Raw genomic sequence first — 17,276 nt, 5'->3', positions numbered from 1 at the left:
TTTCTTTTTATTTTAGTACAAAAAACCCCCAATTAAATTATGAAAATATTTACATTTTACAAAAAAATGTGAATAACCTGAAAAAACAGAAATTTCATTTGAAAAATTAGTGCAATTTTAACAATATTATGCCTCGACTTATTATTTATACATGTACATTACACACAATGTGACATAAACATTTGGTAACAGGCAGAATATTGTTAAAATTTTGGAGTTTGGAACTAAAATGTGAACAATTTCTACAATATTACATCTCTTATTAACGCAACTACAGATTATAGTGGATCCATAAATGCACTAAAACATTTAGTAACAGGCAGAATATTGTTCAAATTGCACATTTCGGGTTGTTCATCTTTGCTTTATTAATGTATTTATTTGCATTTTATTGTGAAAGAAAAGTTTTGTAAATATAAATATTTTCACAGTGTAATGTTATTTTTTTCCCTTAAATTTTTTCCACACAATTTTTCACAAAGAAAATTTGTGGTTGTCATTATTTATGGGTTATTGTGTTGTCATTTTAATGGTAGATCACATTGGTCTGTTTGTGGAACCTGAACCAAAATGATGTGGACAACCTTGACTGTTCAGGTTCATTTTTGCACTGTCATCCTGCAGGCCAGAATGGAACCTTTGGCGGGCCGGTTTTGGCCCCCGGGCCGCATGTTTGACACCTGTGCCTTAACTTAAAACAGTGCAGGTGCAGAAGGGAGCATGTGGATTTCAAGGATGTTTGAGAGTTGAATGACTTAAGAGTGATTCTCAATGTGGTGTATCACAAATGCATAGGGCGTCCAAAAAATTTTTTTTTTTTTTTTGCCACCACTGCAAGTTCATATCCACAGTCATTAATTATAGCCTTGTAATATATTATTCTCAAACTCAAACCTTTGACTACATGTCCATTGTGTTTGTAGTGAACTGGGAGGAACTACTTTTATTTTTTGACTCTTCAACTGACTTGAAATTTTACCATTAAAATGAACACTCTGGTACTCTTTAATTAATATAAATCCACTGTTATACGCTGCTTTTCTGTTTGTGCTGCTGTAACTGAATATATACCTCTACTTTTGTTAACTATATTCATATATATGTATTAATATGTTGATTTTTAGTGTGTCTCTCATTTAAACTGTTAAACAAGATGAGCAAAATTTTGAAGCAGAAATACAAGTTTATAAACATAACTTAAAGAAGAGATACATGAGCAAGCCAAAGTCCATTGTTAAAGGTAAATAAGGCTTGAATGGTAATATTTATGTATATGCACATTAAGTCATATCAGTTTAAAGCCTTTCTCAAATCTCAAAAATCATAGGAAACATTTAGATCCTACCCTACTGGTGTACCATGAATGCAGCATTATGCTTGTAGGAAACTCCGTTGCTTAGAAAATTATTTTATTTTAAATGTTAAAAATGTTTGTTTTCCCTGTCACTGGGAAAAAAATCTGTAATATCAAACTTAATCTTACCAGTTTGGGTGGTTTTGTAATTAAAACTATTGTTGGCATCTAGATGAAGAGGTAGGTAGGCAACAAATAAGCAGGAAAAAAAGTATGCTCAAACAGTGGTAACCTTATTCATTTCCAGTTTTTATTTACCCTGAAGACAAAAACACAGGAAAAAAAAACTCGAGCAGCCTGCTGAAAGTTGACCAATATGAACATTTATTTCTGGAAAGAAGTTACAAATCATTTCCAAAGAGTCTCTACTCAGATTATAAGATATATTAATCTGATTTTACGTTCTTTTTCGATACAGCCATTGTAGCAAGGTATGTTGTGTTTTTTTTTAAAATCCTCTTTATTCTATTCTGTTTTCCTACTGACAGACTGAAGACTGGTGGACTAAAGGATGCTGCGCGATGACTGGATGTGCTTCAAATCAGGAGTTTATTGGTTACACTTTTCTTCTTCTAAACAGCGACATGAGAAGGAGCAGCAGAGAGAAGAAGGTAGAGTGGATGATGTGATGTTTAGGATTCCTGCTGCAAAAGAACAGCAGCAGATATGTAGGGAGAAAAGTGACCTCTGACCTCTTAAACAGATCTATGGGGCTGTTCAAAGGGCGTAAGGTGCAAAATTAAAAGAAACTCAGAAAAAAAACATGAGAATGGGTAGATTGCTTTAAATACTTAAAAAAAGAGATGTTTTTACCGTGCTTTAACTGGTTAAAAATAGAATGAAGTTTGGAACTTTGTGGCATAAACTGAAAAAGAAAGTATACTTTTCTTTCAATGTTTCCATTTAGCTTGTTGAACTGTTTTTAAAAAGTATAATATGGGAAATACAATATGATCTCACTGGAAAAACATAAAACAAATTTTGCCAAATTTTGTTATTTTGACCTGAAAAATTATAAGCACTGAATCGATTATCCAAACACTTGTTGACTAATTTTCCTTTCAGTGATTAACCAGTCACAGTGTTTCAACTTCACTTCTGCTCCACGTTTTATGTTGTCAAATCTGCTTTTTTCTACAGATGAACATTTTACCATAACAGATCATACGATGCATAAAGCTCATGTAAGGTTTTTACCAGCACCCAAGTGACAAAGAGTCATAAATGTGAACTGTTTCTGGACAAAAGGGGAGGTCAGAGAACCAGAGGAGAGGTCGCCATGAATTAAAGGTTTAAACCAGTGTTGTACATCAGAAGAAAAAGGAGTGTCTCATCTCTTTAAAACACACAGGTTTCTGTTTTAGAAATGATCTGAAAACTGTGGTGAGAGTGATCATTTGCATACAGGGAACTGTTAGTCATTGCAGATGGAAATAAAATGCACTGGTAATTCAAAAGGTCACTGTGTTTTCTTTAAAATCTGCCTGCTGTTGGAGCAGGATTTGAATATGTTCACTGTTCTCACAGCATCCATTCATGAGCCACATGCAGCGCTGCGGAGGTGGAAAAGACGGACGGCAGAAGATGAAACAACACGATTTACAATGAGTCTTGTCGTAATAAATAATCCTACTACTGTTACTGCATAGCTTGGTAAAAGCAACACTTTAGAAAATAAATAACTTAAATAGGCGGCTGGCAGACAAATGCATCAGTGTGTGCTCTAGCCCTTTTCACAGTTGGCTCATGAAATAAAAAACAAAAAAGTAACATCTAGAAAAAGATAAAGGTGTGAAGTTTGATTTGCAGTATGAAAAGCACTGGAATGCTCACATGAACATGTCCTCTGACTTATTGCAAGTGAAGATCCAGGTGACATTTCAGATGTAAAGCTGGTTAACATTTGCCTTCAAACACTGGCTGGTATAGTCATGTTTGGTTTCAATGATCAGAGCTGAAAATCAGGATTCAGTCCAGTGTTTAAGCAGTCAAATCAAGTCTTAAAACAACAGTCAGGTGCTTGTATGAACAGTCAAACAGCTGTGATCACCCCTCCTTTGATACTGGACACTGAAACATTCCTACATCTCTACTGTGACCCATGGGGTACACAATCCACAGAGCAGGGACATCTAAATTGTTTCAGTTGGAAAAATAAATAGATTTCCTCCAAGGTGAGAGCTATTTGGTTACAAATTTAATTTTTGATCACTTTCCTCCAAAATGTATCTTAGGGAAACAAAAACACAGATGTCAGTTTCAAAGTTAGAGATGGACTTTGACTTATGGCACTTTTCATAGCCATCTTTTTCGGTTTCGATAAACTAAAACTATTACAGAGAAATCTTAAACAGTTGAAACCATGGTTTAATTAGTTACTAATGTGAAAATACTTTTGTGGATGATCTGGACTTTGGGACCAATTACAGAAAATTACATCAGTAATAAATCAAACAAGGAAAAAAGACCCAAAAGACGGCGCTTTAATAGGAATAGGTCTAAATCTAATAAATATTTTAATTGTCAGCTAATCAGCTGATTAACTTCTTCATCAACTGATTCAGTGTTTGGTCAATTACACACCAGTACATCCATCAGTGTTTCCAAAAGCTTAAGTAGATGGACTCAAATGTCTCGTCTGGTTCCTAACCCAACTGTATTAAGTTTAATATGACAGATGAGTTAAAAAAAAAAAAACAAAACAGAAAACAATCTAATTGAAGAAGCTGGGAGGAAAAACACAGAAAAGAAAGTGACCAATGGCGCTGCTGGTAGTTATGACATCGTAAACCTTATTGGCAGAAAAATGAATCTGTACATTAATTTCTGGCCACTCAAACTGAAAAAAAGCTGTGTTGGCAAAACCTGTTTTCCAGCTGTTTACAAATCAATCAGTGTCAAGAAAAGAGGGATTCAGCCAATGTCATGTGAAGTTCTTTAGTGCGCTCTCAAACCTGCAATGTGAAACCTAAAGTGTAACAAAAAACATGAATCGTGATTCAGATTTTCAGCTGTGAAAGGCCCAACAACTGCTGAAATATCAGGTAAAAGTTCTCACCACAAGACTTCAGATTGTGTTCCCTCATCACATTCAAAGTGCAGGAAGTGGTCTTGTCCATGATCAACAGTGTGAATGGGAGGGGGTTTTACACATCATACCGGCACCTGACTAAAAGCATAAACATAATCTTTAAACTGAAAAAAGCTCCCTATGGAATTTTTAAAGGTTCAGTGTGTAATATACAGTGATATCTGGTGGTGAAGTTGAAGATAATAACTGAATACCCCCTCACCCTCCCCCACGGTGGCACCAAACATGAAGGCCCTCATTAGTGTCAATGTTCCTTTTACTCTGGTCCACACATTAACAGATGGACTCCACACTGTAAAATGGAAAAAAAGAGGAAGCCTAAAGAAACATGGCGGTGCAACATAGTGGACTCTGAACGGCGCCCTCCCTCTGTAGAAATAAATGGCTGTGAATGATACTTCCATTTGGACATCCCAATTCATCTTACACACTGGACCTTTAAACTTTTTTAAGCATTATTAATAAATAAAACAATGTGAAATAACTAAAAAAAGAGGGAAGAACAGCCTGAATCTGATTTCAGCAATATAAATGTCAGAGCATGTTTCAGTCATGTAGTAGTAAACTGCATTCAAATCCATAGGATGCAGACAGAACCAATAAAGTGCTGGGAATGTGGATGAGACTAAGTAAATGACAGCCAGTGATTTGACATATACAGAGAAGAAATTTAGGAAATTCATCTACTAGCATCATTCTCAGCTCTGCTAACTGAAGTTCTTGTGTACCATGTAGTGTTGTTTGTCCTCTCAGTACACATACACATCCAGAGGAAGAGGAGGGACCACAGAAAGACACGCTGGATTATGAACATGAGCACAGTCTGGTGGATAACTGGGAGTAAAGAGCAGAATTATAGGACTAAACGCTGGAACGCACTGGAAGCGATTATTATTATTAGTTCATGAATTTATAGTCTGACATCAGCAGCCTCTGTTGTCTACAGTCTGCCTGAGCTACACTAGTGTTTACATACCTCATTGTACGGTTTATCTTGCAGTTAAATAGGTTACAGGGAACTTTTAGCAGGTGCTTTTTGTTTTCTCTAGCCTATTAAAAGCAACTTGATTACAGATATAAAGGACCGGTCTGAATTCAGGATACAGCTTCCTTTGACGGAGTATACAGGTGTGTTTGTGAAAGAATCTGCTTCCAGTGCGTTTCTGCAGTGAGTCTGACTGGACGCCTAAGTACAGCAGGACAGGAAACTGACCACAGTCCAAACATAAACCAGCAGGATGAACCTTTTTTTCTCCACACACCAACAGATTTTGATTTTCTGAGAAAGCTAATTCTGAAAATGTTCCAGCTGACCGTACTGTGTGACGTTCAACCACGCCACGCTTTGACGGCCAAGACCATCTTTTCCTCGCTTTTAGCTAAGTGCTGGTCTCCGGATGAAAAGCCTGTCCCGCCTGTAAACACCTGTGCATTCCCATTTCTATAAAAAGGAGGCAGACCTCAGCTGCAGCGTCTGACGTGCTCGAGCACATACTCTGGGAAGTGCAAACTGCACACCTGCAGCCCGTCCAGTTTGCAAGGCATCCTGGGATACTCGTCCTCCTTCCACTTGTTTTCGTCTGGGTCAAAGGTGAGGATAGAGTCACTGTAGTGGCCATTGTAACACAAGCCACCCAGCACCATGATCTGCCTGTCCAAAACTGCCACCCCGTGGCCACTGCGCCCAATGGGCATGGAGGCCAGGATGGTCCACTCATCTGTCTCTGGGTCATACACCTCGGTGGAAGGGCAGCCCTGTGACTCAAAGGAGGCCCGGAGGATGACGCACACCCCTCCGAAAACGTACAGCTTCCCGTTGTGAGAGATCATCTTGTGGAAGCAGCGGGCGTAGTTCATTTTGGATTTATTCTCCCAGCAGCTGGCATGGGTGCCAGGGAGCAGCGGTCCTCGGACAGCGCGTGTCCTGTGTGCGTCCGACCCGCCAGAACTCCCACCTCCCCCTCCTCCTCCTCCTGCCTCTCGCCCTGGGTCGAACACACACACCTGTTTGGAGGTGGAGGAGGAAGTGATGCCTCCAGTGATGTACAGTTTTCCATTGAGGACCGTTCCCTCGTGGCCGTACTTATTGACAGGATACGGGTCCACAAACTCCCAGCGGTCCTCTGTGATGTCATAACGTTCTGTGGAATAGAAGGTCTCATCTCGCGTGCGGCCCGCCACAGCATAAATAAACTTCCCAATTACACCAACAGCAAACTCTGACCTGCAACAAAGAAGAATATGTATAATAATCACAAAATATTAAACAACTTGTCTTTAAATACTCTGCAATAACGACAAGTTAAAGTTCAATTAAAAATGACTTATGATGTACTTTTTCCACAACATCGCAACTAGAGACAGAACAATACAATATTTTACAATCCATTAGCAGAGCTTGCCTCACATAGTATCTGATAACAAATACCAACTGGTACTAATTACTTTGAGGCAAAATAATATCTAAAAAATAAAACTGGTAGTCAGACTGAAAATACTCTTTATGATTAATTTAATATTCAATTTCAGATTTACTGATTAATCATTCTGAGTTCAAAGTTCAAGTTGATATTTATCCTATTTCATTGTCCAAAATATACTGGCCTTTAAAATCCACACTGGGTAACTTTTTTTGACGTTGTAATACCACCCAAGGGCTCTCTAACCTGGGAACAGACATGTCTGCCATACGTAGCCATGAGTTCTGCCGTGGGTCGTAGCGGTACACTTTGGATGAAGCATGAAACTCCCCATCAGGCCCCAGCTCCTCTCCACCCAGCAGGAAGGCAAAGTTGTTAACGATGGCCAGGCAGTCTGGCCGTAATGGCACCTGAGGCCCCTCCAGCTCCCACCACACCTATCAGATGAAGGACACAGATTCAGAGCTTACACAAAGATTACACTGAGGGAACAAGTCACATTAATTCACCATTTCATCAGCTCTGTGGTTGAGAGTTACTTGAGTTTGGAGAGGTAAAAAATCTTTTTGTTTACTATCCCCTATTTTTTGCTGCCTAATTACATCACCATTACACCAGGTTTGTTGATCAACAGACTAGTCTGTCAATGACTGATGGTTACAGGGACAGATATCCTGTGTCCACTGATGTCTATTAAGACAAGGATCACTTTCAGTACTGTGTAGTCTTTACTGATCATCGGTTGAAATGAAACTTAAAAACACATTTGTACATGTGATGGCCATCTAGATCCTCATGGGCCATGTGAAGAAAGCCACAAACCAAGCTACAGTGGTCTGATGAGAAACTTGTGCTGGAGATTATTCTTTAACCATGTGCTGTGGAAGCAGATGCATGCTTCTACAATAGAGGCCAAGCACAGCTACAGAGCATGATGACTGTTTAGTGATGTCAGTATGAGAGTTCAGAAGACCAAAGTTCAGTAATTTCACAAAAATACATGAAAATTTATTGAATGAAACCAACAAAGACTGGTGACCTTTGGCCGCTGTAGCAGCAGGATCTTGCTGTTGACCATGCTGTGACCAATCATTCCCCTGAAGACAGCAGTCTGAGGGCGGACAGAGCGGATGCGGTTAGATCGTGAATCCACCAGAGGCTGCTGGTTGACATCATGGAAGTAGCTGAGCGCCTGGTCGACCTCCTGCCTCAGCTGCCTGGAGTACCGATAAAACTCTGACGTCTTCACCTGTGAGGAAGAGAAAATCAGCATGAGTACAAGTGTCTTACATTTTTACCCAGTCAGAAAAATCCACAAATAAAATACTAAGGCTTTTCCGAAAAGTCACCCATCAGACATTTCAGGTGAATGAAAAGCTGGATTTCTTGATTTCATTCATTACCTTAATTTTAAATGAATGGAACCACTGTTTTCAGCTATATATCAGCTGAGTGAGACTACAAACAGAGAGGTAAGATAGATGAAAAAGGAACAAATAGTTGAATGACCTCTTATTAGGCAGCCAAATCTAATTCACCTCACAAGATTCAGTCAAGTACAGACCTCAAATACAACATCTATCATACTACACACCTTCTCAAAGATGTTGGCAGGAGTCATGAGGCAGAAGCGGATGGACTGGACGATGGTGTCCGTGTGCCTCCAGCGTCGCCGGTCATGCCGCAGCCACGCCTGGACAGCTTCATATAGCTCGATTTCTGGGAAGCGACTAAGAGCATCGCTGTTCAGATACGCCTGATTCAGAGAGAGCAAAAAACTTTTCTCATTTCTCAGTTTACTTTGTCTTTGGTTGACTCAAGTACTCCAGTATCACTCTATGTATTGCAGCAGAATAATGTAAATAACCTGCAGTCTCTCGAGGCTGAGGTAGGACAGGAAGTCGGGCCGGCTCATGAGAGGGACAAAGTTGTCAAGTAGAAAATTATCAAGCTGCTCCTGGACACCTTCTACACCCACACTGAAATCCTCCAGGAGACGCATGACCTCAGCACAGTTCTCCAGACAGATCTTAGCCAGCAGGAAGGAGCAGCAGAACTCCACTGCCTCCGTGAGCTGGACGTACATAGCCGCCTTGTAGAAAGGGTAGACAGAAAGCAGTGTTAGTATACAGCAGTTTGACCAGTATTCTAGAGGTCTTAGCGTTAACTAACAACAAAGTGTGCATTTTTACAAATGTATATTAAAATATACAGGTTTTAGATTTTACATCACTCATAGATGAGAAAAAAGTTAAACCAATGTGCTAATAAAGTAATCCGTAATATTTTTGTATCATAATAAATAATAATCACAAAATAACATTGTGTAAAGTGGCTAAGTCTGTAATATTTACAGGGCTTTAGAGGGATTCAATAAGAGAAACTGAATATAAAGTAATTCATAATTATGTTTCATTAGTTCACAGTCATTGCCATTATACAGTGTTCAGAGTGGGCATCCACTGTTACCTTATGTTACTGTAACCTACTATGTCTGAGTAAGGAGTAAATTTTCCCAATTTCCCCTCAAAATTCAAGGACAGATATACTAAAATTGTCTGTAAAACAGTTTTCCGAATTTCCTTTAGTTCTGGCTAAAAAGCAGTACCTGTAGGATCTCTTGGACAGTGGGCATGCTGAGCTCGAGGGAGCCGTAGTACATGAACCGGAGAATGTGGCCGAACCCTGCAGCCGTCAGCCCCTTCATGTGGATCTTGTCCTGATCCCTCTCCCTCATGTCCGCTGTGAACATGACCCGGAAGTAATCGCTCTGGGTTGCCAGGAGCGCTTTGTGAGCCTGAAGAAGAAAAAAATGAAAACACAGATAAAGACACTTGTATCAAGTAGCAGAACCATTTATTGTTGTATTGATATGCAGTTTGATGTTTTGTTGGATAAAAAAGTTTGTGCAGCTGGTCTGTAAAGATACTGGCAGCTGGGGGGGGGCATCATTTCATCATATATACATTGCATGATATTTTAGTGGGTTTGCATACCCTCACATATGAGTGAAAAGGTCAGAAGTGTGAATGTAACCTGTATGTCTTATGCTGATCCTTGTGTACCTGGAAATGATGCTCCTCTATCAATAGTGTAACATCCAGCAACAGGCGCTCCTCATATAGTGCCCTGAAGCCAGACGACACACTCCCATCATGCACCTGGGACAGGTACACCTCCACATCCGCCCCCGACATAACACACCTGAAGGCACAGAAGGAGACAGTTTACAATGAAGTAACGTCATGGACAGAGTGACACAACAATAATGAAGTCAGTCTAGTTCAAATATAAAGCAGGGGGGAAACTTATATAAGAGCTATTTATTCAGTGTATGAGCAGGTAAAAGACTGCAGGAACACACTGTGTTTGTCTCTGTAACTGGAAGGGCATTCAATAGGACGTTCAGCATTAAAAGCTCAGCACTTCCGCTGCTGCATCCTAACAAGCCAAACATACTGTATGTGATTCAGCGCTGAGGAAATACCCTGCTGCACTGCAACAAAGTCAGGGTGGAAAACATTTCAGTCTTTTCAGTATACACAGTAGCAAAACTAGAGGTGGACGATCTGACAAATCTATTATGCGGATGATCTCCAATTTTTTAAATTTTATCTGCTTTTCAGAGGAATCAAATATGACATTTAATTGATTAAATAAAAAAAGAGTTGACCAAACTTTCCTGCTTCACCGATCATTTTAAAAGGGCCTGAATGCTAGTGCAGAGATTATTGATGCCTTATTGATTTAATATTGCTCAGCTAGCAAGTATAATTAATTTGTTCATACTGTACATGATTCATTAGAGTTTGTGTCATCATTAAAAGGATTTAGTTTGTGTAACATGTTTTGCTGTTGTTTATGAAAATAACTTCTGACAGTGAAAAATGATTGTAAAGCTGACTCTATACCCAGGTTTCTCAAGTAGTAGATTGTGAAACTGGGTCAAGGACTTGTTCTGAATTGGTAACAGAACGTGGGATCAAAACATATTTAAATGCTTAGTTGTCTAATGTCATTTATTTTGACAGATATGGATTTAAGTCAAGCAGTATATTTGGCATTAACATGTTAACGCTGGAGGCATTCGATTGAAGGGTGACAGGCTAAGCTCGTGTACTGGTGGGATGATGTTTAAGACCAAATATAGGCCTTAGTAAGTTAAGTATGGAAGAATGAACACAGACGAAAATAGAAATTTCAAGACCTTGCACAAGAGTACATAAAGCCAGCAAAAGTGAAGTATCACTTTGAATCCACACATCTGGCGAGGGAAATGTTAATTTTATACTTACAAAACACAGTTTCACAGTTAACATGTTAATTTTATTCATTATCATCAGAATCAGCAGAGAACAATGGTGATATTCACTCAGTTTGTAAATGGAATAAGATGCTCTGAGTGCACAGATGAAAATATGCATATTTTGGTTGAAAAATGTGCTTACCGGTACATTTTGTAAATAAATTTGTTTCGAATTTTATATAAGTTGGTCACGACCAAATAACCTTGGTAGAATGTGGGACTAAAGAAGGGCTGGACAATATATTGAGTTAATTTGATAGGCACGGTTTTGCTTCCTGAAAACTGTGAAAAATGCCTTAATTGCAAAATTGAGATTGTTTCCTCACAAGAACCGTCTCGTGCAACAAAAATTCAAAATGCCACCTATTTACTTGTTATAATCAATCAATTTTGAATGTGTTTCTTCAGTCGTATGGCATGTAGTTTTAGTAACTAAAGAGTTATTTTTGAATCAAGCTTTGTCTTCAGTTATTGCAGCCAGAAGACAATCATTAAAATGATAAAAAAAAAAAAAGTATATCTATCTTTTTTTTTGCCCATGTCACAAAGCCGAGTCAAGAATATGAGCTGAGAAGATTGGTGTAAAAACAGTGCTATAAAATTGATTAGCTTCAAGTCAAACAACAAAAAAAATCCATCATACAGTCAACATCCTCCAGAAACTGTGGTAAAGCCCTGTTGAGTTTAACATTTTTAAGAAATAAGAAAAACTGGTCATTTATGTCATGAATAAGATTGTCTGTTTATCTTTTGACCAGATCGTCCAGCCCTAATGAAAATACACAGCCACAACATTCTCAATTTCAGGCAGTCAGACAGCACACACTGTTACTCATTAAGAATGCAAATGAAAACAAACACAAACACACCCACACACAGCACACTCACCTCTGATTGGCCACGGGCATGTCAGAGGGGGTTGTCCGAGCCAATCAGAGGACAGTGCCCCTTGTGTCCAGTAGATGCTAATAAAGTCCTTTTTCTGAGCGTCAATCACCTGGACGACAAAGCCAACACAACCGCCACATTAAAGCATGAATGTCTGCAAACTACATGAGGAAATACCTGTAATTATACACCACAGATCCAGAATTATGCAGCACATAATTTTGGTAAAGTTGTGTATGTCAGTCTCTGCACTTCTCATATGTTTATACATTTCAACAAAAAGACAGGGATAACATTCTAACAGCAGGGAAATCCACTATGTGTACTTGTAAGTTGAAGACCTGTAATTTAAGAACTAGTCAGACAAGTGGATTGATTTTAAATTACTTAACTTACCAAATATCACTTTTGTTACTTTTCTTGTCTGCAGGAAACATATTGTCTATTAGAGCAAAAGCACTAAGAATACAGTAGAAATTTTGCACAAAACAATTAACATACATTTTGTGGGATTTCTTACACTGGAAAAGGTTAGAGTAAGAAAAAAAACTGCTTCAGCACTTCAAGCAAATGTTGCACTTGAAACTGTGAAACTGCTCTTTAATTTTGTGACTCCCTGTCTGTGAAAAGTGCTCTATAAATAAAATTTACTTACTTACTTAATTAAAACTTATGAACATTTCACATACAGTAAAACATGTTAGGAGGAAATTTAATTCCGACAGAAATGTAGAAACTGTAGAAAGTGTACCTGTGTCACTAAATGGAGTGGACTTTAAACAGTATCAAAACAGTGTCCAACATTAAAACACACAAATCAACTAACAGTTTTCGACTTTTTGTTTGGAATAGGATTTCCTAATCTGTAATCTTTGCGTCAACAACAAATCCTATGAGAAGGATTTACTGAAGCAATGAATTCACCTAAATGATTTAATGAACATTATTTTTTTTAACAGTAGAAATGAGTTCCTCTCGGCAGCCTGCAGCCTCCAAAATGGTTAAAAGTGACATTTGTTACCTGACACAGGAGCTTTTTTGTTTAAACAAATAAGTGTTCTTTTCTGTTCCTTAAAGAAAACATGTCACTAGTCACTTTTCCATTGACCCTCAAATTGCATGAATATAACTTGTGCATAAAAATTTACCTAATGGAAAAAATGACACTTTCGCCCAAATTCTTGTTTTTCCTCACGCGTGGAGGTGGTTTTTCGGATGAAGCATAATTAGTATATCATCCAAAACTGCAATGGCTGCAACCTTTTTCCGCAACTACAGTCACGTGAATAAAAAAAAAATGCATGTTGACGGACATTACGACAAGAGAAGAAGAAGAGTTTTAAAAGAAACGTGGACACACCAGGAAACCGAATAATTTTTAAATTTAGTACGGGATAGAGGGGTAATAAATAATAATAACACCATATTTATGTTTGTCGCCATGTTTATGGAATGATTTCTCGTGTCATCTTGCAATAATAAATAAACAAATCATTGCATTTGTGGTTTAATGGAAAAACCAACATTACGCACTTCTGTTTTTTGATATTTAGTAAATATCAGTAAAGTTTTGTGCATATGTTCAATGGAAAAGTGACTAGTATGCATTAATCAGGTAAAGTGCATTTAAGCATTCAGACCAACAGTGGGGCTCTACAGCACAGATGAATAAATGGAAAAAAATCTGACTGTTTATGGGACAAAGTCATTGCATTTCATTACAAATCATTCCTCAGCAATGTAAGTGAGAAGGAAAAACTGAATATGTTGTGTTTGGATGTTGATATAAGGTGTTCTCTAGTCTGACTCACTGGATGTACTCTGCTGTAATAAAGGTGAATATTTCTGTCTCAGTGAAATGATGGGCATTCTCTTTCCTTTCACTATCCACTGATATTGTTTTGAGAGTTCTCTGAAAATAGACAGTTTAGACAAAGACGTGGCTATTAATGTGCCATTTTCTCATGTAGGGATGTAGCCATGTCAATACCATGATGCCCTTCCTCATGCGCACATCCCAACAAAACAACTTCTCTCCAAACTCTATTTTGTTGTTGCCGTTTCCCGTGTTGTTTTAAAAACTAGCTGAACAACACAGTGAACTTTTACTACTTCTGCAGAAGAATAGTGAATGGTGTCAGACCTATGTGAGACTAAAAGTACTTCTAAAATTCTCAGTAGAGAGCACCAGTACTGCTATTTGAAAAATTTTGTCTGGATCCATGTAACCAGAGTTGCAACAATACTGAGATTAATTGAGAGTAAACAAAGTATTTTAACAAGTGACTTAACATTTTGTAAGCAAAAGCTGGGGAGTTTTTCAGGGTGCTGCTTCATAATTTTAGATTTGATGCTTTTTGGTCTAATGTAAACTGTAATAAAACTGACTTGGTGTGAAGGGTGTTTAAAGAAAAATGTCTTGAGTGTTCAGACCAAACCTAGGCCCTTGGTTTGTAGGATGAATCCACTGCTGGTCTAAGTATTTCATATAGGATTTGTTGACGATAACAAAAGTGACAAAACTCGCTAGGTTTATCCTTTAAAACGCTATCATTACTTTACAGAGGCACTAACATTGCAATGCTTCTTAACTCTTGATCATGTTAACAGTGACTTCAGCTATAAGAAATACAATACAGAGCTGGAAATCTTGCTTGAGGGCACTTCAGCCCTGTGTGCGCTGTCCCACCAGAAAGCTCTGATATTTATCCTGTTACAGCATAAAAACTAGATGTTCACGAGGAGAGAATAAAGAAATTTAACATGCAGTGTTACAGACTGGATATCATACCTTTTGGAGCCCGGGCGAACAATCATAGGCTTTGACGTCTGAATGCTAAGGGGCCGCTCGCATTTCCTGTGTTTATGTTTCCCTGGTTCTAATAGAAGAAACAAACAAATAGCAAAACATAAGATAAAGCAGGAAGCAAAATTTTCTGCACTTGGACAGTTTTGTTGGTGAATAAATCTCTCAAGGCTGTAAAAGAGTACAAAGGTTTTTCACCAATTTACCTTTTAAACAGGAAGCTACTCATCCAGGAAAATAATCTGCACATTAATCCAGAGTACAAATCATTAAATCCAGCCTTAACAACTGACTAATACTTGTAATATTCAAATGACACTATGGACAGACCGGGTAGATTTCACATTGTCTCTCTCACTTATTTTTGTTTTTCTTAATCATCATTATTAGTTTGACTGCAAATAGCTATCACACTGAAATAAGTTCTGATCTGTTCGTCGTGTATATTTATTGAGCATTTCTTAATTTGTTCTCTACATAGCCTAACCGATGAAGAACATAGTCAAAATTATAATCTAAAGTCTATCTGAATAAAATGTTATGAGGTGAATAAAAGACAAGTATTTTGCTGTAAAAAAGACTGTGTCTGTACCTAAAGCTTGAAATAACTTTCAGATAAAGTTTGAAATATTCTTTTGGATAAGGACTGCAGATTTTCTAACAAATGAACCTCTGAATACTATTGTAGGCCAGTCTTCAAAAACTGTGAACATACTCATCGAGTTATTAAGCCACAGCCACAATGTAAACCTCTTTAAAGTGACTCAAGATCACAAAACTGATGTTATCCTACAAATTTCAGCTTCCAATGTAGCAAGGAAACTTAAATCGCACCTCTTAATGCTGTAAAAACATGTCATACATTTCAAGTAAAGCATCAATGCTGTCTCAGACCCATTTAAACTTGTCTTTGTTGTGAATAGCAAAAATGTATTGCTTTTTCCAAATCTAGGCGACAATAGAATAGAATAGGTCTTTATTGTCACTGTCACAGGAACAATGAAAAGCAGTTTAGCAGCAAAAAACTTTGTGCAAAGGGGACTGTATAAAAAACTAAATATTCCGCAGAATGTTAAGAAAATGTAGGAATGTGCAAAGGCTCCAGAATAAAATATTAATACACATATGCTACTAAAGTACTACTAGAATTACTGAAATATACAAAAAATATACAAAAGCTAACTATACTACAGATGAGAAGTATGTAAAACAAATCGGATATATACAGGTAGTAAGCTGCACCAGATAAACCAGAACCTTACACACTACTGAATATTGGAAAAGTTGTTTATGGTTTTGAAACTTTTATTTTATTTGAGAAAATGCAGGCAAAGTGTCGCTGTAAACCATAATAAACCAGGTACAGATCAAGTCTACATGGCTCTTCTCTGGACTAAATTATGCAGAAAATGCTAAAGGTTGACCAAACTAATCTCCAGATTTGTGAAACGTTTATTTTCGTTTGACAAAATGCCCAAAAGTAGGGCTTATTTTAGAGAAATTACAGGCTACAGGGATTTGCAAGTGGATTTCAGACATCATAACAGCACTAGTTAAAAAATGTTAACACGCCTTTAAAGCATTAAAAGTAGAGGAAAGAAGACCTGTTCCATCAGTCTGTGACTCTCAGAGTTCCTACGTGGTGAAAGCCAACAGGTTGTCAGTCTGCTGTGTAATGACATTACCGGCTTGTGAAAGGTACAGATTTGTGTTGGTGTTGTTTACAGTGGAGCAGAGGGCAGTAATAACGGATGGACAGGCAGGCAGATGCTATGCTAACGTTAGCAAGCAGCGGATAACCGTCTTGTATCGATGTGTTAAATTACGATAACACAGACATGGGTAGCTCCACAGCGGGTTGGAGTCCCCTTCTGTTCATTGACCCTTTTTGAAGTTAAAACAATACATATATTAGCTATATAGAGCGGATATGCTAAGATTAATGCCCCAAAACAAAGGCTTCCTTCCGCTACACATAACGGTAAACACACACCCGCTTGTATCCGGGCATTTTATCGGTTATTTCTATTGATTAAACTCTTTTATGACATATCAACAGTCAAAAAGCAGAAGCGCAACTCTAATTCCAGCTGTCTGACTGGGGCTAGGGTGTCAGTGGTCGTGATAAGAGGAACGGGAATCCGGCTATGCTCGACCGGGGGAGGACAGCTTTAGCTCAGCCGCTAAATCGTCTCACCTCGGCGTCGCGAATCCCCACAACCCCTCTTCGACCAGGCAGCTCTGGCTCCTTCGGACATGAAGTTGCGGGTGCGATTCCGGAGTCAAGGAAGCGGTCGGCAGAGGTGCACTGCCATGTTATCACCCAGCAGCCAAACGAAGACACCCCCCCATTCGGCTTCAAATTAAAAGGGTAAGAAGCCACAGTGGTCCACAGGCTCTGCGGACGCCAT

The 17,276-nt window shown here is 38.4% G+C and overlaps 1 protein-coding gene across 2 annotated transcripts; it reads right to left on the bottom strand.

Moving 5' to 3' along the window:
• Positions 1-1,805: 1,805 nt before the first annotated feature.
• klhl15 (kelch-like family member 15) lies at positions 1,806-17,276 on the bottom strand. Of its 2 annotated transcripts, none has more exons than XM_030122807.1 (9): positions 17,063-17,276; positions 14,851-14,938; positions 9,931-10,069; positions 9,474-9,662; positions 8,733-8,957; positions 8,460-8,621; positions 7,905-8,114; positions 7,112-7,302; positions 1,806-6,669 (listed from the first exon to the last, which is right to left on the bottom strand). In XM_030122807.1, exons 1-9 carry the CDS (start codon positions 17,121-17,123, stop codon positions 5,907-5,909), a joined length of 2,028 nt encoding a protein of 675 aa, XP_029978667.1. In that variant the 5' UTR covers positions 17,124-17,276; the 3' UTR covers positions 1,806-5,906. The 2 variants fall into 2 exon arrangements, with proteins under 2 accessions (XP_029978667.1, XP_029978668.1); XM_030122808.1 differs by lacking the exon at positions 17,063-17,276 and adding an exon at positions 12,060-12,168.

This window comes from Sphaeramia orbicularis, chromosome 20, assembly GCF_902148855.1.
Source record: "Sphaeramia orbicularis chromosome 20, fSphaOr1.1, whole genome shotgun sequence".
Lineage (NCBI taxonomy): Eukaryota > Metazoa > Chordata > Actinopteri > Kurtiformes > Apogonidae > Sphaeramia > Sphaeramia orbicularis.
Note: the sequence above shows the minus strand (reverse complement) of the source record. Positions and strands in the feature narration are given on the sequence as shown.